Below are 24,888 nucleotides of genomic sequence, written 5' to 3' on the forward strand. Positions count from 1 at the left end.
TTGGCTGCTCTTACAGAAAAGCCCAACTTAACATGGCTTAATGTGATGAGCTTCACATCTCCTCACCATATATATAACATGGAGCCCAGAGGAAGATTCCAGAGTTGATGCACTTGGTCCCTGGTTTCCCCATGTCCCTGGGTCCTGTTGCCCTTCTTCTCCACCATCCTTAGGGTCCGTCTCTGTTTTACGGTCCCAAGCTGGTTCCTGCCCTTCCTTTATCAGGGACTGCATTCCAAGCAGCAGAGAGGGGAAGGTATGGCGTAAACAGCCTTCCAGTTCCTCTCCTTTTAAAGAACTTTCCCAATCCCTACAAAGTGTCATCTCCGAACTATGTCACATGACCACCCTAGATGCAAGGGAGATTGGTAAGGACTTTTAGATGGGCTTATTGATGCTTTCAACAAAATAAGAGTTCTTATACTAAAGGTGACAGGGAGAAATACATATTGGATAGGTGATTAACATTCTCTTCCTTATGCTTTTAACCTGAATTTCTCTTGCCTGACAGCTCATAATGCCCCTAGCTCACTCTGGGTTCTGAAGTCCTACTTAATTAGGCCCCTGAGAGCTTTTCTTGCTGTTAGTTTGGGGTCAGTCTCTGAGACTCCTGTCACTGGTATCTCCTTAGCTTTAAGTCATTGGAGCCCTGTGTGACCCAGAGATGTGGTTCAGTCTTCTGTGCTGCACAGAAGCTCAGCAGATCCTTGCCTGTGACCCAGGGAGGTGCTTTATGTTTGATGTCCTGAAGAATGCCTTTGTTTTGGTGCTGGGTAGCATGTTGGTACAGATCTTCATCTTGCTGCCTGCCTTTGTTCTGGAGTGGCCTTTGCGGGAGCCGTGGCCTGATCACGAAAGGGGTCTCTTTGCTGGGATAACTTGTTTGTCAAGAGCTGACACTGTCCAGGACAGAAGTGGAAAGAGGTCATGAGAGGAGTAGCCGCAGTTGCCAAAAGGCAGTGAGACTTCCTAAGACTTCCAAGTCCTTGTCTGGGCATTCCCGACCTCACCCGAATACTGTAGTGAACATGGAGATTTTGATGACCAGGTCCTTCCCTCCCGCCCTTCCTCCCTTGTCCCTTGCTTCTCCCAGGTAAGTACTTAATGAGCTTGGGAGCCCTGACTGTATCCCCGACTTTAATAGTTTATTGGCTTAGTTTTTTCCTAATTGCTTCCTAAATGTGTATCTTGGCTGCCTTCTTTGATTCCTGAGGGCAGAGAGGAACATATGTTCCCTTCACAACTTAGAACACAGTTGCAGCCACATTATGTAGATAAGATACTATTTCTTACATTTAAATCTGTACTCTAAAACTGAGAACTCCGATTCTGTGGGAGGAAAAAATCATGGCCTTCAAATCATGGACCACAGGGCTGAAGACTTGAGTAGGATCTCGTTCTGCTCACCCCCACGTGCCATGGTCTCACCAGCTATATTTCAGCAGCTTTTCTTCTGTGATCATTAAAGGCATGAATTCTAGATGAAATAATATTCCTCTTTCGTATCAGCTTCTGAAAGAGAAAGCAGTCCTGTGTCCTACACAGGCATCCCATGTGTTTGCTCCATGAGAAGTTCCAGGCAGTACCTCTTGTGTGGTGTTCGCAGAGCTGGGGAGGAAGCAGACGAGGGTTCCCGTTTGCTTACCTGCGCCACATTTATTAGCTTCGGAGAAAGACCATTGCGCTCACAGCTGGAGTTGACAAGAGCATTTTCCTCTTTGCAGTTGAAATAAACGTTAGAGGTTCTTTATTTTTCTTCTTCTCTCAAAATGGTCTGCTGTGTTTTCAGGTAATGTAGTACTTTGTAAAATTCCCGAGTAATTGACAGTATTGGAGATAAAGATATGGACACTTATCCCACTATCTTTCTCACTATGCAAATTCAAACTTTTTGTTTTGCTCAGAAGGCTCATTTTGTTTTGAAGTGAGAACAGCAATTTCAAAACTCTGGCCCAAAGACATTTGGTTCAGAACCCACAGAAAGATTCCTGGCAGCCAGGGGCACTTCTCCACTGGTTTTTGTTTGTCTGTGTTTTCTGTGTGGGTGGATCACATTAAGTGGAAAGCCAGAAAACAGACACATCCTGCTTCAGACCTTCTGAAGCAAATTACTAAAGCTAGTTATTGCTGTGTTCTTCTGTCTTCCCGGTGCTTTGTGCAAGCTTTGCCTGTCATCCGGTGTGCATAATTAGTTATTGATCATGAATAACTTGTTGCAGATCTGTCATTCTGCTCTCATTTCCTGGGTCACAGAAATAGAATGTAGCTAATAGACAACAGTCTTGTCATTCCCTGATAATGAATACTTATAATGTGTAAATAGAGCAAGGAATGATAACTAGCTCTTACTCATCTAGTTACCTACTGATAGCCTCGGAGTTCTTTCCTCAGCCCTTCTTCTACCTGAAGGTGGGTCAAACAAGTGGCTGTTCTTGGTTTATTTGATAAAACCAAGAGGTGAGACTCTAGAGGCCTCCCTTTCATTACAGAAAGATGCGTCAGTGGGAATGCTGTACAATTCTAGTCATTTCTGTGTTTTTAGATATGTTGATTGGGGGCACCTGGGTGGCTCAGTGGGTTAAGCCTCTGCATTCGGCTCAGGTCATTATCCCAGAGTCCTGGAATCGAGCCCCGCATCGGGCTCTCTGCTTGGCAGGGAGCCTGCTTCCTCCTCTCTCTATCTCTCCCTGCCTACTTGTGATCTCTCTCTGTCAAATAAATAAGTAAAATCTTTAAATAAATAAATAAATATGTTGATTGGCAGCAGAGAAACTGCTAAGTTTTAATCTTTGAGGGATTCTCGGTAGAAGTTTAGATAGCATGTACTCATTACTTACACCTTATAGATTTTGAAACTGTTATTGGGGGCATACGGATTTAGAATTGTGATCTCTCACTTGTGGATTTATAGGCAAACTCACTTTATTGCTCTTTGCATATACTGTGGTTTTTATAAATCCAACAGTTGTGGCAACCCTGCGTCAAGCATGCCTTTTGGTGCCATTTTTCCAAAAGCATTTGTGCGCTTCATGTTTCTGTGTCGTGTTTAGGTAATTCTTGCAATATTTCAAACCTTTCCCTTGTTACTGTATTTGTTATGGTTCTCTGTGATCAGTGATTATCAATGGCTGAAACCCCAGATGAATGTTAACACTTCTTAGCAATAGAGTATTTTTTTTAAATTAAAGTATGTACTTTTTTTTTTAAGACAAAATGCTGTCACACATTTAATAGACTGCACTATAATGTAAACATATTTTTCATATGCACTGGGAAACCAGAAAATTAATTTGACTCTCTTTATTGCCATACTCATTTCATTGCAGTTGTCTGGAAACTGAACTTACGGTGACTCTGAAGGATGCCTGTACACTTTCATCAATATGAAAACTTGCCCTTTATCTTTTGGTTAATATTTGCATGCAATATCTCTTCTCTTTTTTGCTTTTAACCTTTCTGTGCCCTTATATTTAAGCTCTTTCTCTTGTGCATAACACATAGCTGTATCTTTATTTCATCCAGTCTGAAAGTCCTTTTAACTGAGGATATAGTTTCTTTGGATGTGATGGGTTTAGACTTATTTTCTGTTCATTGTCTCTTTTATCCGTCTATATTACGTTCTCCCTTCTCCTTCTTTGTGTTCTTTTGTACCAAGCCTCATTTTCTTTTTATGGTCTCGTTTTCTCCTCTTTTGACCTGTTAGTGATACGTTCTTCTACTATTATTTTAATGATTATCCTACATGGGACAACATGTGTGTTTGAATTCTTACAGAATAATTAAAATCATTACTCTTGCCACTCCCCTGATAACACTAGACATGGCTGGAACAGAGCGCTCTGTTTCCACATGAAATCTCCTTTTTAAAATTATTAACTTACACATTTCAAGATACCTATATTTTATGCCTCATAAGACATAACTGTGGGGCGCCTGGGTGGCTCAGTGGGTTGGGCCGCTGCCTTCGGCTCAGGTCATGATCTCAGGGTCCTGGGATCGAGCCCCGCATGGGGCTCTCTGCTCAGCAGGAAGCCTGCTTCCTCCTCTCTCTCTCTGCCTGCCTCTCTGCCTACTTATGATCTCTCTCTGTGTGTCAAATAAATAAATAAAATCTTAAAAAAAAAAAAGGCACAACTGTTACTATTTTGTATAGTTAGTATTAATTCAATATGTTTTATATTTATTATCATTTTTTGATTGGGTTGAGCCGCTGCCTTTGGCTCAGGTCATGATCTCAGGGTCCTGGGATCGAGTCCCGCATCGGGCTCTCTGCTCAGCATGGAGTCTGCTTCCCTCTCTGTCTCTCTGCCTGCCTCTGTGTCTACTTGTGATCTCTCTCTCTCTCTGTCAAATAAATAAATAAAAAAAAATGATCTCAGGGTCCTGGGATCGAGTCCCGCATCGGGCTCTCTGCTCAGCATGGAGTCTGCTTCCCTCTCTGTCTCTCTGCCTGCCTCTGTGTCTACTTGTGATCTCTCTCTCTCTCTGTCAAATAAATAAATAAAAAAAAAATAAAATCTTTAAAGGAAATTTTTATTTAATACAGAATTATAGTTTGGCAGTTAGTTCTTTCAGATACTGTGCTCTTCTCTCTTCATTTCCATTTTTTCTTGTGAGAAATCAGCTTTCAGACTTCTTTTTATGTCTTTGAAGGTGACAGTGTGTTTTGTTTGTTTGTTTTTCCTCTAGCTGTGCTTACAATATGTTGTTTCTGTGGTTATGAACAGTTTTACTATGGATTTTATAGAAATGCTTTTACTTTTTATTATCTTACTTTGGATTTTCAGAGTGCCTTGAACTTTGGATTGATTTTTCTCTATTCATTTTGGCAAATTTATTGTCATTACCAATTCTGGTATCATATTTGTCACCTGTGTCTCTCATTTTCTTCTGGAACTTCAGGGTTCAGGTATTAGACCCTTCGTTATACTCTACATATCTCTAATACTCTTTTGTCTATTTTCTCCCTCTTTGCTTACTTATTTTCATGTTTATCATCTTCCACTTCACTGATTCTACCTTTTACTTGGTCTGATCTCAATTTAACCCACATAATGAATTCTTAATTTTAGATATTATAGTTTCTAGTTTTAAAATTTTCATTTGATTTTTTTCTGTAGATTTATTTCTCTACTAAACTTTCCATCTTCTGTTTTCTCTATCAATTTTTTCGTATTTCCATCTTTTTATTTTCTCCATTTTTTTCCTGCTTTAAAATATAGTAATTTATGTTGACATTCTTGCTAGCTAGCTACAGTATCTTGACTACCTGTCGTTCTGTTTCAGTTGTCTTTTTTTCTTTCATGTGGTCTGTTCTATTTTTAGTTAATTTTTACTTAAATGTAGCTCCAGATGATGGTCTCTTCTTTCAGAGATGATCATCCTTTCCCCTTCTAGGCAGGACAATGGGACAGACCTTTTACTCTAACAACTCTGTGTGTAGCCTTCATAAGCTTCAGTCTGCATTTGGTTGGCTCTTGGTTCCCCAGGGTTTTCAGTGGAGAGTCTGCTCTGTCATTTGGAACCCATCGCCCTGGCATTTTCTAATTCATTACCATTCATTATCTTTGGAGACTGATAGAAAGCCCACTCTACAGAGATTTTCAGTCTCCTACCCCACGCGGCTCTCGGATTGGTAGATGTCCTGAGGACGAGAGTGACTGTGTGCTTGAAGTCTCCCCAAGTGTTTGGACCGGTCTGTAAAACATGGCTCTGTTGCTTCGTGTTCCCTGCAAGCAGGAGTTCATGATTGTAGGCTATGCACCTTTTAAACAAACTCCTATTGAATAAAATTCTTTATAAAATGGATATACTAGGTTACAGTTTCCCATTTTTGACCGAATTTGTTGCTTTACAGTGGAACTCATTTAAATATAAGATGACCTCTAGGGTAATTAATTATCACTTAGTTTACAAAATTTTCCATTGTACACAAGTTTTCAGGTATGGTATACTTCAATTAGGCAGAAAGCTAGTCTATATTAAGAAAACATCTGCGTTGCAGCATTTTAAAATGCAAATGCATTGCTTTTTAGTAACACAGCAACTTGAAGTAACTGCTAATAAATAATTTATACGTGAAACTTATTTATAATTAGCAACGTATATTTGTCCATGTGTAACCAATGTACAACTTCCTTATTACCCATTTATTGAATACGCTCCACCTCGTGACAATTTTCCCATTACCAGCAATTCTGTGATGAATGAATTGTATAGTGTCATTACTCTGAAATAAAGTAATTTTGAATTTACTATTATAATATCATTTTCAAATGGTTACAAGATGGTGTTAAATTCAGGAAATTAAATTTATGTTAATTATATGACATTATGGGTTTGAAAAAGCACTGGCAGGAAATACAGCAAAATATTGATGGCGTAATCTCCATGGGCTAGAATTAAAGCTGAATTTCTCTGCTACTCCCTCCTCTGGTCTTCCTTCCTCTTTCTCGCCTTCCCTCCCTTTCTATATGTTTCGGATTTGCGGGTTTAGAAAATGTATCATGTTACAATGAAAAAAGCACATAAACAGTTTGGTTAAAAATCAGCTTCTTCCGCCTGAGGCCCCAGTCCCCTAGCCGTGTGGCCCAGATGAGCCCCGTTTCTGAGCTGCCTCCTGTGTTCCATGGATGTGGCGGATTTTCTCTCGTGTTCTCAATTGCCGCCCCAGCAGCAGCTTGCAAGGCTGTGATGTGGGGGCAAACAGGCATGAGGCCCTGTCCACCAGGCCCCATAGAGTGTCCTGTGCTCCTTTGCAGACTGTATGAAGACAAAGGGGAGGCCGACTTCATGGACTCCCTGCTGCAGCTGTTCAGATCCATCAGCGACATGATGAGCAGTGTGTCGGACCAGACCGTCCGGGTGAAGGTAGGCCCTGGGGTGCGGCGGAGCGGCCATCTTCACGCCCGCTGGAAGCTGCCGGGCTCCCCCGCTGGGCATGCGACAACAGGGGCTCTTCCTCCCGCCAAGCCTGAGCTCACGTGGCGGCCCAGGGGCGGCTTTGGCGGCGAGCACATCCTGCCCGCCCCCCCCCACCCCGTCCTGAGATGCTGTTTTCCCTCCTCTGGCGGTATCTTCAGACCCCCCACCGTCTCTTTGCTCCGCGGCAAGGACGTGCTCTGAATTGACATAAACATGAGGATATTGATAAAAAAATGTTCACGTGTCCCTTGTCAGAGTGTCTCAGGGGCTGGACAGAGGTGGGGATCCTGAGGCTGTGGGCGCCCTGGGCATCAGTTGGACCTCAGGCCACGTTGCTGGAACGCAGATATGTCGTGGTCCCGCACGCTTGCCCAGAAGAGCGAGGGATCCAACTCCCCACCCGTCCCCCTGTTTTTACCACCTCAGGTGACTTGTTCTCACCCTGTCACCCTGCGGAAGGACCTCACGAGAGGTCGTCAGGTCTGTGGTGTGGAGGTGCTGGGAGGCGGGAGCACGGGGCGGCCGGCCTGCTCTCCGGCTTCCCCCATTCTGACTGTTTCCATGGGGATGACTGAGTGCAGACAGAGGTGTGGTGTGCAGGCTGCCGCCCAGGCTGGTGCCCTCAGAGGACAGGAATCTAAGTGACTAACTTGGCAGCTTTCACGACTGTTCACTGTAGCTGCTGTTGTTGTTACTCTCCTCCCTTAATGCTCTTTTAATGTGTAATTCAGAAAACATGGTTATGGCTGTTGTCTTGAAAATGTTTTGGAAAGTGATTACCATTCCATCTGGAGCAAAGATGTGTATGTGTGTCAGGTGTGTCCCACGGTTGCTGTGACCAGGGCCACTGTCACAACCAGCCCTGGGTGGAGCACACGGGGCCTTCCATATCAAGGTGGTGCCGCTGTCCCCAGAGCTGCTGGATTCTTCCATGGACTTGATATGAACTTCTGGTAGAAAAACTGGTGATCTACAGGGAAAGGGACATGGTGCGCACGTTGACATCTTAGGCTAACCATTTTGGCGACTTGCTACCCCTCAAGCTTCCTTATTGTCCCAGAGTTAAAATTAGTAATGTGTTCAGGACACTTACCACTACATCCTGTGGCATTTCAGAAAAACAGGGCGGCAGGTGTAAGAATAGATAAAAATTACAGGAAGTTTGAGCCCAGACGTAATTTTAGATTTCTAAATATACTCTTACGTTGTTAAATTTGACTGGGCTTGACTCTTGCCTGCCCACCTCCCTCTGTGTCAGATCATTCAGTGAGTGGAGTCTTGCAAGACCTTCCTTCAGTGGGTGTTTTCTCGTAAGATGGGAGTGAAATCAGGGACGTTCACGCACGGTGAAGACTTTATGTCTGTGAGACCGGCCGGCGGCAGAGTGTTGTTTCAAACGTTGCCTCCCTTGCGGCTGATTTTGTACCTTGTTTTTTACACAATAGGTGCTCTCTGTACGGGTGAGATTTAAAGGCTCCCATCCCAGGTCCCTGGTTCTAGCGTTGTTCTCATCCTCCAGGCTTTGCTCTGCGGAAATGGAAATGACAGTTATGAATCATTTTCTAGAGAGAAGATACAAAAAAGACCGTGGCATTTCATAGGGTTACGTGTTGTTCCCCAAAGGGTGGCCCTTGGTGGCCGTTTTGATTTTTGAGAGGATCTGTGTGCCCTCATCTGTGACTGGGAAGTCCGCACACTGTCGTGTCTTCCCAGCACGATGTGGGGTGAGCTGACGGGATGGGGAGTGGGGGCATGTGCCTGCTCTGTCCCCAGAGGCTGCATCCTGCGGTCACCTTCCCAGAGCTGCAGCCGCTCCTTCCATCGCCCTGGCCGCAGAGGGTCAGCCCTGGCATGTTATGCCTTCTGGGAAAAAGAGGCCAGAGGAGTTGGGGGGAATAATTAGCTGCAGGACGAACATGGCGTCAACGTCATTGTCATCGGTGCTGCCTTCCATTTGACTCAGTACCAGACATTGTTCCTGAGTCGCGGAGTGGACGGGAGCACACACACAAAGGGGGTGTGTTTTTGTGACGTGGGCCAGGAAACTGCAAGGCTGTGTGCACTGTTGCGTCTCTCCCTTCTCTGCCTGGAGCACTTCTGGATCCTTCTCTGGGGAATCCACGTGTTTCTGGAGACAGACTGACCTTTGTGCTGATTTACTGTCGCTTAGTGAATGCCCCCAACCTGGGGGCTGTTGACACATTTTGGCTATTGTGAATAATGCTGTGAACCGAAGTTTGCAGATAATTGTTCACATCTCTGCTTTTACTTGTTACCGGTATGTAGGGAATATATCAGATGTGGAAATGCTGGGTCATATGGTAATACCATGTTTAATTTTTTGATGAATTACCATATTTTCCACAGCAACTGTACCATTTTACTCAAAAAGATATTTTTTTTAATCTTTAAATTTATCTTTCTTTTTTTATTTTTAGATTCCTTAGTGAATTTACCTTACCAGCTATTTCTGGCAACTTCTCAAGCCTGAGGCTTATCGCCGCCCCTCGCCACCACCTTTAGCAAATGATGCTAGTCTGTCTGCTTTGCCGAGAAGATCCTTTAGGATCTGTCTGACATCACCTTTCCTTTCTCAGTCCCCATCAGAACACTGAAAGTAGCCTTCCACCGGTGCGGAGTCTCCCCTACCCACTCCTGCCTCTGGGGTTTTGATCGATCCCTTACCTATCCTCTCAGTCTAGAATCTTCTGTCTGCATATCAGATTGCCCTTTCAGTTTGTCTGCAGTCATGCCCAGACTTTCTCAACACTCAGCAGGTGCTTGTGGGATCCTTCTCTGCTGTCACATTTCTCTCTCTCCTTCCCATCCTACGAGGGGGTCCTTGTACCGTGGCCAACGCCCCCTGGTTCTCTCCTCTGCTCTCCCCTGTGTGATCGTGGCCCATCTCTCCCCCAGGTTTGATGCAGTGGCACTCAGATGTGGCCTCTCCAAAGCCAGATGTGGCCATTCCTTCCACTGCCTTCTCTTACCTTTGTTCTCCTCGGCTGTGATACACAACGTCTGTGTAAATGTGATGTTAAACTGTGTAAATGTGATGTAAAACTCATATCTGCTGGTGGCCTCCTTCTCAGAAAGCTGTGATGTTTTCTAGTTGCCTGGAGAGATGGGTCAGATTCCAGTTTCTGCATTTCAGAAACCTTCATAGCCAGCCCAACCAACCCTCGTAACCTTTAATTCCTTAGAGACTGAAGTAAGTAGAGTGCCTTCCCTAGAGAACACAAAACATCTGGATGTTGGGAAGCCTCCCTGAATTAATTCCAGGGGTTGATAGAATCATGAGCTCCGCGTGCTAGAATAGCAACAGCTGATATGCATTGATCACTTTCTGTCCCAAGTGCTTTACATGTATCAGTTTATTTGATCCTTACGATAAAACTCTTAGGTACTCTCCTTGCTTTCACATGCAGACAACCAGAGATGGGAACTAGCTTGCCGAAGGCCATATGACTAGCATGGGAATGGAGTGATGATTTAAGCCTAGCTTAAATTCCAGAGCCACATTCTTTTCTCTTCAACTCCCCTGGAGAACAGTGTTAAGTACCAGCCATCTGATTGTGTTTAGAAACGGCTCATACCTGTAGTCCACACTGGTGGACAGCAGCTCTGTGTCTGATGCTTTGGGGCTGTAAAGGCATAAATATCATTTCTGGTGGACTTTTCCGTCAAGTGAACATGTGGTATATGTTCATGCATAAAGCAATTAAAAATACTTTGACCAGGGGTGCCTGGGCGGCTTAGTTGGTTGAGAGTTCAACTCTTGATTTCCATGCAGGTCATGATCTCAGGGTCCTGAGATCAAGCCCTGTGTCAGGCTCCACGCTGGGTGCGGAGTCTGCTTTAAATTCTCCTTCCTTTCCCTCTCTACCCCCCCCCCCCCCCAAATACCAAACGATTGAACAAGCAAGCAAAAACAACAACTTTAACCAAATGCCTCACAATTGGGTGTGTTTGAACGAAGTAAAGGGAGTCTGATGGCTGGTCACGGAGGCTTCTAGGAGGACCAGATAGATCTTGGTCATGGTCCCACTGTGTTGGCCGTGGGTTTCTCTCTCTCTCTCTCTTTTTTTTTTTTTAAGATTTATTTATTTATTTGACAGAGATCACTAGTAGGCAGAAAGACAAGGCAGAGAGAGAGGGAGAAGCAGACCCCTTGCTGAGCGGAGAGCCCAATGTGGGGCTCTATCCTAGGACCCTGGGATCATGACCTGAGCTGAAGGAAGAGGCTTTAACCCACTGAGCCGCCCAGGCGCCCTGGTATTCCTCTTTCTTAACCAGTTGTGGATTGCTGGGCTAGATTTGGGGTGGTTGGTGTTTTATGATCAGAGTTAACACACACATTGCAGCTTTACTCAATTCCAGAATATTGGAATATTAACTCTATGGAATGATTCTAGAAAAGACCTCCTAGGCATGGTCTACTGGTTTGTCTAGGGAGAATTCTAGAACTTTCTGTAGAGGGAAACTTTGACCATGATCCACAGTAAGGAATAGATGGTGTGTGTGTGCGTGTGTATAAAGCTGAAAGATGTTTCATGAAAAGGTTCTTACCTTTATTCTGTATGATACCCTCCAGCATTTTCTATTATAATGTCCTTCAGTCTGTTGGGAGCTAACATATTTCACAGAAACAAAAACAAAAAACAAATTGCGGCTTGACAGGCACTAAATTTTTTCCTGAATGGCTAGTGTATCTCACCCCACATTTAAAAGCCTTGCTCTTTATCATTCTTCAGGTTTTTTTTTTAACTGTTTCTCCTTCGGTTTAGTATGAGAATGTGGTTCATTTTCTGTATGTCTCCCATTGACTTATAGACTCGGACCACTGTGGCTCGGTGACTTTCCCTCACGGAGAATGGATTAGCCAGGGTGAGGAGTAATTGAATTCAAGGCCCCCAAGCTGAGGTTGGCGCACAGATGTGGGAGGCCTTGCCTTCCTTCCCGGGGCTGCCTCCGGGTGTGGGCTTTCTTCTTACCATTCGTGGTGTTGGTCCATCTGGACTTCTCTGGAAGCCTCTGTGTTGGGAATAAATTGTACTGTGATTGTGGTAAATGCCGTTTTGGGTGAGTTCTGTCCTCTGAGAAGCACTGTTTCATTTCCTTAAAAACTGTATCCTGACTTGAAATGAACAGCACTCACTTGCCATACAGCTTGTTTAAAATTCTTCTTTATCAGAAGATTTTGTTGCTTTCTCTCATTTCTAAGCTAGCACTAGGGGTCCACACTGCCTGTCACAAATTTGAGAATTCAGAATTTTGTGACCTGAGGAAAAGCTGTCTCAGTGTATTAGGGATGATGACAAATAAGGATCCAAAATCATTGGTTCTTCTTGGAGATGAGGACATGAGGCTCACAGGGAACTCCGACCTTCCAGGGCTCAGTTACAGAACTGGCTGCTCCCTGCTCCGCCCCTGCCTTCTGAGCCCTCCCGGTTTCCGGTTCTAGTGCTGTGTGCGAGATGCGAGATTTCGTGAGGATGTGAATTACCGCTTCTCCTAAACAAAGCGGCGTTTCTTGTGTCCTTGTCCTCATTTTCAAATGTAATTGTGATCTTGTTAGAAAAGTGGAAAATGGGGCTCCTGGGTGGCTCAGTGGATTAAGCCGCTGCCTTCGGCTCAGGTCATGATCTCCGGGTCCTGGGATCGAGTCCTGCATCGGGCTCTCTGCTCTGCAGGGAGCCTGCTTCCCTCTCACTCTCTCTGCCTGCCTCTCTGCCTACTTGTGATCTCTCTCTGTCAAATAAAGAAATAAAATCTTTAAAAAAAAAAAAAAGAAAAGTGGAAAATGCCCAACATCGATAAGAAAAAGAAGACTCACTTACCATTCATCTCCCATGAATTAATTCCCTGTTAGCCTGTTTGTCTTTATAATGGCGTGCTTTTTCTCCTTCATGTCATCCGATGTCTGTGGGGTTGTGTGCTGTATAGGATATGTACATGCATGCATATTGACATATATGTACATGTGTATGTGTGTGTGTGTGTGTATTTCCAAATGTATTTCCCTGTATCCTTTAGTATTTTTCAAGAACATGTTTCTCCTGCTTATGTCCTCACTGCTTGAACCAGTTTTCTGTGTTTGGGAACTTGGATTGTTTCTGGTTTTCATCTCGATAAACAGAACTTTAGGAAACCTCACTGGCTGGCTCTCTGGAGGCACAGCCCTGGCTGGTTCCTTCTGGTTTCCTGGGAGGCAGCCAGAGTTCCGAGTGCTCTGATGTGCCTCCAAATTACGGCTTCGTGTGCCCCTCTCTGCACTGTTGTGTCCTGTGCCACCGCCTGGCCTTGGTTTCCCCTGGAGCCCGGGTTCTCCCTGTGCTTGCACTTCACTGCCCGCCTCGTGGGACCCAGGCTCTCAGGTGCAGGGTCGTGGGGCTGCAGAGCCATTCAGTCCGCAGAAGCTCCTTCTTCTGTCGGTACCGGCTCAGTGGCCTTGCCGGGCGAGAAGATGAGAGCTCTGCCGTCCAGCTCCTTCCACCCAGATGATTCTGGGTCCTGAGGGAACCAGGCAGGGAGAGGAGGGACCAGAGGCAGCTTAAAGAGATTGGTAGCATCTGAGCCAGGAAGGTGCACTACCAGCAAACAATGAAACGTTTCTTTGTTCTTTTTCTGAGGTTGGGGATGGCTGTGGACTGCGGTGGTAACCCAAGAGTAGCAGAGATGTGAGGCAGGACGTTGCTTGTCTGTCTCTCGTCACCCACAAGGATGAGGGTGGGGTGGTTTGGATGGTGACTTTCCCGGTCATGCTGTCTGCTGTGGGGGAAGTCCTGTTCGATTAGAACATCCAGCCGCTGAGGGTCTGTAGCTCGGGAGAAGCCAGGCCAGGCCTCCCGGAGAGTTCTTCTACTGACACAGAGAGGAGAGGGAGGGCCAGGACTCAGCAGCTGTGGGGACAAGCCAAGCCAAGCCTGGAGGAAGAGTCCATCTCTTGGGACAGCTGGACCAAAGTATTTCAGATGGGGCCTCCTAAGACAAATGTACTCTCTCCTGTTGCTTCTGGGTGCTTGTCTTCATCTGCTTGAGCCATTACCACAGAATATCATAGACTGCTTTTCCCTCACATGGTGGAGAGCAGAGGCAGGAAGCAGGTTCTTTTGATCCTTATTAGGGCACTTATCCTCTCACGGGCCCCCCGTCATGACCGCATCTGACCCTAGCCACTCCCCGCCGGTCTCCGCTCCTGACTCCGTCACACTGGGGTGTACAGGTTTGACAGGAAGTTGGGGGCATAAAAGCGTGCAGACGCAGCTGTGCGCTGGGGTCTGTTGCATGCCTGCCTTTCTCCTGGCTTCTGGTGGAGGCGGAGAGTCCTTGGCCTATAGACACCTCACTCCTGTCTCTGTCTCTCTCTTCACACTGGGTTCCCCTGTGTGTCTGAGTTTTCGTGTCTCTCTTCGTCTAGGGACAGTGGTCCTATTGAATTTGAGGCCTACCCTGTTCTCATATGATCTTGTGTTAACTTGAATCTGTCTGCAGAGACTCTTTCTAAACGAGGTCACTCTCACAGGTACTAGGGGTTAGGTTTTGAACAGATCTTTTTCTGGGACACAGTTCATCCTACAGCGGAAGTCAGTGTAGACTCGACAGGGATGCCAGCCGCACCCAGACCAGTGGTTCAGGAAGAGCTGGAGGGGCAGCGCCCGGGGCCCGGGGCCCAGACCTCAGTGTGAGGTCTTGTCAAAATGGAGATTGTTACTCAGTAGTTCTGGAGAAGGGCGCCCAAGAGTTTTCATGTTAATTCTACGGGTGTTGGTCCCTGGGTGACACTTAGAATTGGAAGTGGCCAGGGCTGACCTAGCATACAGAACATTCTGACTGCTGTGTGAGCGCCGGCAGGAGGGGAAGCATGGGAGTCCGAGCCTGGGCAGGTTTCCCTTCAGGGCTGGCTTCACCCGGGCTTCCAGCCCTCATCTATCTGGTGTTCTGGATTGTTCTGATGGTGCAAGTTCTCCCTATACACAGATGAAGAGACGCTTGGAGGTCAAGTCATGACTCAAGTCAAAAAAGAAGCAGGAAAGGTGAAGAAAGTACTTTATGACTGTCTCTTAGTAAACCATCAGCTCAAAATGCTTCCAGTGTCCTCTTACTGCTTTCTGATCTGTGGCTTCCAGACTCTGCAGAGAGTTCCACCGTCTGGCCGAGGGATTTGAACACATCAGACACCACGCTTCTGGCTTCTGCCAGACTGATAGTTGGGGAGCATTTGCCTAGCTTTGCATTTCTGGAATCTCTTCTGGCCCCAGTGCACACACTTCCTGGGTGTCCCCTGGGATGCTTGGAATACCACCCATGGGCAAGACATCTGAAGCTGTCTGTATGGATCTGCTTGCCTACTTGAGCCCCTCCTCACCCCCCTTGGTAGCACAGGATCATTGTAACAGTAGCAGAAATGAAAGTGGTTTCTTTCTGCCACTGTCCTTGAGCCATCAAACCATCTGTATTGGTTTTGCACCAGTTGTGGTGCATGGGAATGCATGTTTTGGTGGTTCCAACATACATGCCATTTGGTTTCCTGCTTCTTTGCCATTATATCACAAGCATCTTTCTGTATTCACGAGCAGTCATAATTACGATTGTCGTGGCTCAGTGCCCATTCAGAGCATGCACCTGAATTGATGTGCATTCAGTTAGTCAATCAAGTGATTTTTCATTGTATTAATTTTTCCATTGTTGGATACCAGGAGTTTGCTTTTAGCATTTTAATCCTGTGATGAGTCATTCCGTTGATAAGTAGTTGTTGGCATTTATCTTTTTAAAAAATTCTGTGGCAGGTTTCCTTCATGCTGGACATCCCCCTGTCCCTGCCTGTATCAGAGGACAAGCCTTTACTTTGGGATTGCAGAATTCCAGGGATTTCCCTGCTATCCCCTCTGTGTTGGCCTCGGGCATGATGCTCACTGGGGAAAAAGTGCTCCTTTAAATTTGTGGCTCCAGTGGATTCCTGCTCTCTGCCCCTGACCTTGGCCTTCTAGAGGTCACTCCCTCACCATACCTTCCACATCTGTGCTCTCTGCCCCTGCTTCCCGCACCTTCCGCTCCTGGGCATGATGTCATGCAGACCACCTTCCTCCCTCACTGTCCCAGTCTATTCCGTGTCCCTGTGAGTGCGAGCAGGCCTCTGATCGCTTGAGGGCTAGCACTTCATCCATTCACATATTGGTCATATGTGTGTATGTGTGTGTTTTATTATTTTACATTTAAAAACATTTTAAAGAAATTTTAATTTATTTATTTGTCAGAGAGAGAGAGACCGTGTGCAAGCAAGTGGAGAGGCAACGAGAAAAGCAGGCTTCCTGCTCAGTAGGATTTGATCCCAGGACCCTGAGCTGAACGCAGCCGCTTAAGCAACTGAGCCACGCAGGCACCCTGGTTGTACATTTTTAGAATGCACTTAATAATATGTTCATTCTCTGTGCTGGGCACTGGGCACAAATAACAGAGACAGGGCTTTTGTTCTCATGGTGATTGCATTTAAGAATGAGCCAGAAATTAACCAAGTAGCCCCACCCATAAGCATAGAGTTGCAGATGGCAATACATGATTTTAAGCAAATCGTAGGCATGAGCTTCTCACTTTAGATTATAACAAGTCCTCTTAAGGACAAATAAGGGAGAGGATGACAAGGTATATCAGGAGGTGGGGATTGGAAATAATTTGGGGGTTCAAGGAAGGTTCCATGGAGGAGCTGGTTAAAGTGTGAAGTGGGGAGGCCCTAAGTAGGGGCAGCAGACAAGAAGGTATTTGTTGCTGGCATGGAATCCCAAGGTGATCAGTGGTTGTGGCTGGATAGGGTGACAGTGAGAAGGCCAGGACTGTGAGGAGAGAGGCAGCTCTGGGCGTACAGGGCAGAGTGCTGTGGGCCTGGTGAGGATCCCCGGAAGCCACTCAGCTGGTCCCCTGGGGAGGGTTTGGTCAGATCAGATCTGGCTGCCGTCTGCAGGATGGATTAGAGCATCCGAGAGAGGAAGCTGTGGGGTGAGAGGCTGTTAATGGAATCCAAGTGAGGGACCGTGGTCCTGGGGCCAGAGCAGAGCTCTCCACTTCAGCACTGTTGACCTTTGGGGCCAACAATTCTTGGTCCTGGGGCTGTCCTGTGGAGTACGGGATGGGTCACAGCATCCCTGCCATCTGCACATGGGAGCATGGAGAACCAGCAATGTCTCTGGGCGTCCTGCCAGTGCCTCCTGGGCAGGGACAGCAGCATTGTCCCTGGACGAGATCCGTTGGCTGTGGTACTGGTCACGAGTTTCGAGGAGATGGAGACCTGCGGTATAATTTGCTGGCCGTGGTGGTTGATCTGATGTAGGAGGCGAGGAAGACCAAGGGAGGCGTCATAATCACCTACGAAGTCTTTGGCTTAAGCATGCATGCTGGAGACGTCTCTTGGAGCAGGGGAGGGTTGTAAAGTGTATGGACTTTGAGCATGGGCTTCTTCCAAGACCCCGCTGGAAACTTCTTTCCGGGAGTTGATGTGTGAGCTACTCTTCTCACTGTCATAGGAAACCTGGCTCCATGCAGCCGTGGGGTGCTGACCAATCTTTATTTACTTCCCAGGCACCTTCTGGATATCTTCATGGATGTCCACCTGCCATTTCTGAGTGTACTGTGGTCTTTTAGGACCAGCTTCTCATTTCCTTTCTTGCTGGACAGCATCCCCGTTTCCACCCGTCGTTGGTGTCTGCTCAGTGGTGCTGCAGGCCGATGGGCTGTTGGTATTTGTGCAGATACAGAGCCTGTCGCTGCTGGATGCTTGGTTATATAACACAGTGCAAGGGGATACCAAGCCCAGGCTCCCATATGGTTTGGAGGGAATTTATCTGCTGCTTTTGTCCAGCTGGATTGTGGAGCGTGAAATAATCCTCATCCCTTGTATTTGTGTGGTTTTTTCCTTGTCAGAGCCTTTGGATGCGTGCCATCTCTCTGATCCTCTCAATGCCACCGTGGTGTCCATTAGAAGTAATAACGGAAAAGCTCTCCCGAGGGATGGGCAGAAAGCATAATCATATAAAAAGTCTGCATTTTAGAAGCTGAGTTGTTGACAAAAACACTTGTGCCCCATGTTCACTGGCTCTTCTCTGGGATCTTCCGGCAGCAGCTGCCCCATGAAGCCCCTTCCCAGAGATTTATTTCTAAGAAGGATGACGCTTAAAATGGTTTAGAAAACCACCCGACCCGTGTAAAACAAGACCTTCACAATGGAACTGAAGATGGGGCATCTGTAAGTGCTGGCGTGAAACTCACTGGTGCAGTGGTATTTATAAATGCATTTGCTGTAGGTCTTGGGGATAGATTTTTATATTTTGAGTTTCTGTGCAGTGAGGCTTCTTTTAATTGCAAATTGCATAAATCTCAAACAAGAGATAAACGGGGAGATACTCCAGTGTATGGGTAAAAGAACTCAACATTGTTAGGACGTCCGCTCTTCCCCACCTGACCTGTACATGCGTTCTCATCCGAGTCAGGATCTCAGCAAATCCCTTTGTCGCTATTGACACGTTGATTCTGAAGTTTGTGTGGAGAGTCAGAGGACCCAGAATAATCAGCCCGATGTGGAATGAGAACAGCAGCACAACTCTGGACTACTTGATTTCAGGTCTTACTGGAAAGCTGCAGTAATCCGATCGCTGACACCCCACTCAAATTAGGTCCAGAAGGAAGTAGAATAATTGATTCTTGGAACTGGGGCATCCAGGGTGTTAGACAGGCACGACTGTGACCTGGGGGTAGAAGATCTCCTCCCTTGGCTCAGTTATCTATTCGTGGAGAGAATGGCCACCAGTAATCAGGGGCTTGTATTTTCTTACTGTTTATAATCCGAGAGGACATGGAGGGTCCATCTGTCTCTTTAGGTCCATAACGACCTTCAGAACAAACCCTCATCAACCTCCTGGACGTAAAGGAGTAAACATTTCTGGCAGGAATAGACTCAAGGAAGTTGAAAAGAGAAATAGCAGCTTCATGATGCAGAGATCATGGGGAGGGAGCTCGAAGGGCCAGGGGGAAGGAGGAGAGTGCGCGAGACGTTTGTACCTGTAGCTGAAGCCAGTGCAAATTCGTGACTTTGTGAAGTGGGCCCCGCAGCCCTTCTCTGGCCCTGTCCGCTGGCTGATGGAAAAGTATTTAATGCCTTCATGTAGAATTGGTGTTCCGGTCGGCATGCCAAGTAGCCCAAGCTGAGGCGCAAGAAGAGACTAGACCTTAAATATGCCCAGGAAGAAATTTATTGAGAAACATGTCGGCTGGAGCTGTTGCATAAGCAAGTGTGAAAAAGGACTACGTCTTACGTGTGCTTAGAAAATCAGCAGCTGCATTATAGTGAATAATTAGAAATTTCCTTCTAACTGTTGTGCAGAAGTTTATGGTGGAATGAATTATTTTTGTATGTGTATTGATGGAGTCATGGACTTTATGTGAAGCCAAATTTCAAAAGCATTCAAGTAGTTAACACTGGGGGATCAGTGAGCTGAGGGGTGAGACAGTGACATCCAGAGCTGTTTGAGTAACTTACGCAGGAGCCCGGTGGGTCCTGGGAGGGAGGGTTGTCCATTCCTCAATCCACTGCTTTTCCCGTGACATCCTGAGTCAGATAATAAGTTTGTACATTACAATGGCTTTATTTAGAATCCTGTGCTAGGCAGTATAATTTTGATGAGAAGCTGAGCAGTATTATTCTCTATGAACTGTGAATGTGACACTTTTATAATTCAAGCAGAATTATTTTTCCCTTGGGAAATCCTATGCATTCAATATGGTACATTGAATTAGGGAAGAGATAAAGGGGGGAAAAAGCCATAAAAGGTGCATGTTATTAAAACAAAGCAGGTTTTATTCTTGCCTGTGTAACCTTTAGATATGGTGATTGATTCCTAGAGAAACTATTTTTTTTTTTTGGCATAAATTCTCTTCTCTCTAGCTTAATGATTAAGGAAGAACAGCAGTCCTCATCGTCTGAAACATAACAAATGTGTAATTAAATTTTGGAAATGATATTTTTATAACATTTCATATCATTGTGATATTACACGTTTGTGTGGTCACCACTCAAGAGTTGCTGTGTCTGAGAAATGAGGTGTTTGCCAAGTCTTTTCATTGTTTGCCTTTTAAATGATTCATTTTACATGAAGATAGAAGAAAATCCTGTTACTACTGCTGTTGTTCAGGCCAGTCTTCTTGTGATTGTTCCTTGGTAGGTCCCAACTCTGCTCACACATTCCCATCAGTGCATTCTTCAGAGGAGTAGCTTTGTGGATCTGTTATCCCTGGAAGTGACCTTGTTGCTTTACAAGGTCGACCAGTCGGCCGCTTCTCCGTTCTGCCGCCACATTTTATCGAGTCCTCATAGTGGGCATGACCACAGACTGCTAGTTCAGCAGCACATAGGTTCGTGCCAGGTGATACGATTACATTTCCCCTTTGGGGGTGTCTAGTATGAGAGTGTCAGGGACTTAGTGTCCCACCTTCTGGCTGCAGCCAGAGCCACCCTCAGAGCAGTGGGCAGCCGTGCGTGGTAGCAAGCTGATGTGGGTGTTGAGTGTTCTTAGTGGTTCATTATCAAAACCTCTCCTATCACAGCATCTTGAGCCAACAAAAGCTGTAGGAGGACTATTTTTAAATGAAGTTTTCATTTCTTTATTTTGATGGCTTCTCGAAGACAGGGAACAAAAAAGAATGAAGTTCAGTAAAATAACACATGAATCTACCACTCAGATCATTCACTGTCAGCTGTTTGGTCGTGATCATTTCTGAATTCTTTCTAGTCCTATATGGATTATAGATAATGTTTTAACATAAGCTGATGATAGATACATGGCAAGTGTTGTTCTCTACTTTGTGTCCCCACAGCTTGTGTATGAACACCATTTCATGTGAATAGGTAGTACCTCCTTATTGACACAGAAGCTTGGTGTTGGGTCACCTCAGTATCCAATGAAATGATGGTACATTGAGAGCTACCCGGCACCCAGTGACACCAGAAAGCTCAATCAGAATGGCCAGCAAAGATGCAGGAAAGCAAAGCAAGGAACCAGAAAGCAGGGGTCCTCGTGTCAACCTCAGCAGAAACCTTGGACTTCAAGACCAAAGGCAGAGTCCCTCCTGATGGAACTCTGCAGGTCTGGGGCGGGGGAGGTTTGTACGGGCGCAGACTGCCACTGTGAAATCTCCCGGGTTCTCTTCACTGCTCCAGTCCTCCAGAGGCCTTCCATTCTTCCTCATCCTCTTTCTGCCCTGGGGATACACCTGCTTCTTGGGTCTGCTCCATGTAACACCGGGGCTCGTCTCTGGGCTGGCCTCTGGTTCCCCTTTGCCCTCTGCCCACTAGCCGCCTGTCTCACCTTCTTCCAGCGTCTGCTCCTTTGTTCGTTCTTCCTGGTGGCATTTCCAAGTTGGGATTTCTCTTACTTGTTTCTCTTGGTGCGTGGAACTTCTGCAATGCCTCTGGCACTTTCCTCCTGGCCTTCTGGAGGTAGGCAGGTGCCTGAAGCCGGTGTGTTCACAGTGGGTAGGGACCTGATGGTTCTGTGGGAGTGGCCAGAAGGACTCTCTTCTTGAAAAAGAAAGTAGTCACTTAGACATTTGTGCAGTTAGTTTGGCTGATGTTCATTAAGTTCTTACCAAGAAGGGAACCTTAAGTGCTTGCCCAGCTCTGCTTCGTATTATTCATTTTTAGAGATTTTATTTATCTGAGAGAGAGAGGGGAGAGAGCATGAGCTGTTGGCGGCGGGGGGGGGGGGGGGGGGCGGGGGGCAGAGGGAGAAGCAGACTGCCCACTGAGCAGGGAGCCTGATGTAGGGTTCAATCCCGGGACCCTGGGATCATGATCTGAGCTGAAGGCCGATGCTTCACTGGTTGAGCCCCACAGGGGCCCCATTGTCCGGGTCTTCTGTAGATGGTGAAATCTTTGTGGCTGTTATTGTCAGGTTTTGCATTTTTATATATCTGTACTTTTCACATTGTGTACAAGATAATGTGGATTGGATTCTGTGACTTCCTAGTGTTTTATGTGCTTGTCTGGTACAGCCGTGCGTCATACTGGCCTGAAGCCATCAGGAATGTATAGAGAAAGGTGTGGCCTTCTGTCTGTAGGAGGGGAAAGCAGGTGTTTGGTTCCCAAAACAGGTCACAGATGAGGTGGTGCATCATGGCATCTTGGGGCATCTGAGTGAGAGATTGCAGGTAAGACAAGGACTTGTAGAAAGTTGCAGGTGGCCCGAAATCCTTAGAGCAGTGTTTCTGGAAGCAGAGAGGACTGGCTCTGAGCTCTGAGGGGTGAGAGGGAGTGGAGATGAGGTGAGATCCAGGGAGGGGGCAGAAGGAGGGGGAGATGGGCGAGACAGGGAGAAAGAAAAGGAGAGAGTGGGGGTCGCAGGAGTTGATTGGTTTTTTGGAAGACAGGAACCCAAGGGCTGTCGTGGAGATTTGCATCAGCAGCAGGAAGCATGGGGTGGGGGCATTCTTGGTCCTAGCCTGTGTCCTCAGAGCTGAGAAGGGGGGCACAGTGTGTTCTGATCATCAGATGTAATATCTGAGATCCTGGACTGACTCACTAAAAACTGACATATGGGTTTATTTTCTGAACCTAAAATTACATTTTTTTTTAATATTTTTTATTTATTTATTTGACAGAGAGAGAGGTCACAACTAGGCAGAGAGGCAGGCAGAGAGAGAGGAGGAAGCAGGCTCCCCACGGAGCAGAGAGCCCGATGTGGGGCTCGATCCCAGGACCCTGAGACCATGACCTGAGCTGAAGGCAGAGGCCTAAACCACTGAGCCACCCAGGCGCCCCTAAAATTACATTTTTTAGGAAAGGACAGGATCTCCCAGGAAAGAAATGGGGTGGGGGTGAGGGAAATGGACTTTTCCCCCAGGGATCCCTCAATATGAAAATTACATGAGTTCTTAGAAATTTTATCTTATGGTGTTCTTTATTAGTTCTTTTATTTTTATCATGGGATAACTATTTTCATTTACATTTTTAAGTAAAATATGTTTTTAATTGAAAAAAGTTTTCCTGGAATCAGACAAGTCCCCTTTTGGAGCCTTGTGGCTGTCGCTAGGAGCCTTCCCAGGGTACCTGGCCAGTGAGGGCCCTGCCAGGGACTCCTGATGGTCTGTCCTTGTGAAGCCACTTTGGGGGGGGGGGTGTGGGCCCAGCACCTGTTTCCGTACAGGACTCCCCCGATCAGCTGGTGAGATGTTAGAAGTGGTGTGCTGCGTTTGTGAAAGTTATTTGTAGAAAAGAGCGATCACTTTCCAAGTGATCTCTCTTCTCTGGAGGATATGATTCATCTAGAGTCACTGATATGAAGATGGGCTCCGTCCCCTGCTTTGGCTTCCCTTCACTTGTGGGATTCTAGTCACTCCTTAGCCTGCCCTGTGGGTTTTCCACTCTCCTCCTGCACCCACTCCTGCCTCTTCGCCAAGCCTCCTCTGCAGGGTGGAAAGAGCACTGGATCAGGGCATGGGAGACCCTGGACAAGTCCCTTCCTCACAGTCTCATCTAGAAAATGTGTGAAAGCAGTATTATCAGGGCGTGAAGAGCTTGGTGACTTGAGATTGCTTAGGTCACCCATGTCTGTGTGCTTATGTTTGTTCTCATGGAGCATCTCTTTCCTTTGTTTTCAACATGTCATCATTCCTTTGTTCGAGGGCCACATGTTGTAAGCTGCATATTGGTGCCTTTTTCCGGAACTGACAACCTTCCTCCTTTATTTGAAGTATTTAATATACTTACTTTAAACATTTTTGTTATGATCCCTTTATCAAAAAGCTGAATTTTAGACTGAGGGTAATTCATAGACATCAAAATGCCCAAATGTGCTGCGCATGGTATCCTCTGTATTGTCAGATGCGTATGTCATGTGTATATCCCTCCATCAAGATGTGAAATGTGCCCGCCCCCGGTGCCTGGGCTTTGGCTTCTCCGGGACTCCTCTTCTGTTCTCTCTGGAATCTGAGTCTCTGAATCCCAGTTCGTCCAGACAGAAACTTTTCTACTTCAACTGAGTCTGCTTGTTCCCGCCTATAAAAGAAAGGAAAGGGTTAGACTGTATCCTGAGGGTCTCTCTGTGTTGACGCTCTGTGATTGGCTCTTCCGAAATGAAACGGTCCCTTCTTGAAAACAATGAACAGCAACGCAAACCTTGCATAGACGGAAAAGGACAAAATGCCATCATTTGCTTGCAATTCTTCCTAAAAGTAATTTTTTCAAAGTGTGCCGGAGACGGATTGAAAGAAATCCGTTGTGTGTGTGATGCAGTAGTCCGTCCTGTGAGAGGGATGTGTCTTTGTGTTTTAAACTAGTCGTAGCTCCCAAAATTAGCACGCCAGCTGTGTGATATTTCAAATCTTTTCTCTAGTTCATTTTTTTTTTTTTTGACACTGTGTTAAGTTGAGTGGAGCATAGTCTCATTTACACCCCCACTTATTTATAATTTGGGATAATTATTATAGTGGCTGGGCTGCCATTCACCTCTCTGGTTAGGAAAATGAGGCTTTGCCAGGCAGATACGCAGCGTAAGTTGGGTTAAGTCATTGCTGGCACGCTTACACTTCAGGAGAGAATAACCTCTTCGGAGCCGTTCCCAAGTCTTGTTTCCACTAGGTTGCTTCCAAGGCGTTTAGAGGTGATGGATTCCCAGTCCCCTCCTCTCCCACTCCCAGCCCGGAAGTTCCGAGTTCTTGTCAATAACCATGCTAAGCCGGGTTGTTAAATTCCTTCGAAAACTTGAAAGTGACAGCATTTCATCTTTTGAAAATTTATCGCTCTCACTTCAGAGACGTTCTGCTAATCTCCCCACCCCCACTCCAGGGTTTGATTGGTGATTGCTTTTGTATTATAGTTATGCTTACTCTCCAGCTATCCTGAGGGTCTCTTCCCTGCAGCCTCTTTCCATTGGACCTGGTGGATGCGGTGTCTTCTGGAGATGCTGTGGTTGCTCTCTTAGT

General features: G+C 46.2%; 1 protein-coding gene across 3 annotated transcripts in view; it reads left to right on the forward strand.

The window, feature by feature from the left end:
- Positions 1–24,888, forward strand: part of DOCK1 (dedicator of cytokinesis 1) — a 489,703-nt gene that overhangs the window by 121,114 nt on the left and 343,701 nt on the right. For all 3 annotated transcript variants that reach the window (XR_006821218.1, XM_046026751.1, XM_046026752.1), the window contains exon 23: positions 6,762–6,870. Coding sequence is in view for 2 of the 3 variants with exons in the window: in XM_046026751.1 (XP_045882707.1) it covers positions 6,762–6,870 (109 nt within the window). In the remaining variant the exon portion in view is untranslated. The remainder of the gene's footprint in view (positions 1–6,761; positions 6,871–24,888) is intronic.

This window comes from Meles meles, chromosome 13 (assembly GCF_922984935.1).
Source record: "Meles meles chromosome 13, mMelMel3.1 paternal haplotype, whole genome shotgun sequence".
NCBI lineage: Eukaryota > Metazoa > Chordata > Mammalia > Carnivora > Mustelidae > Meles > Meles meles.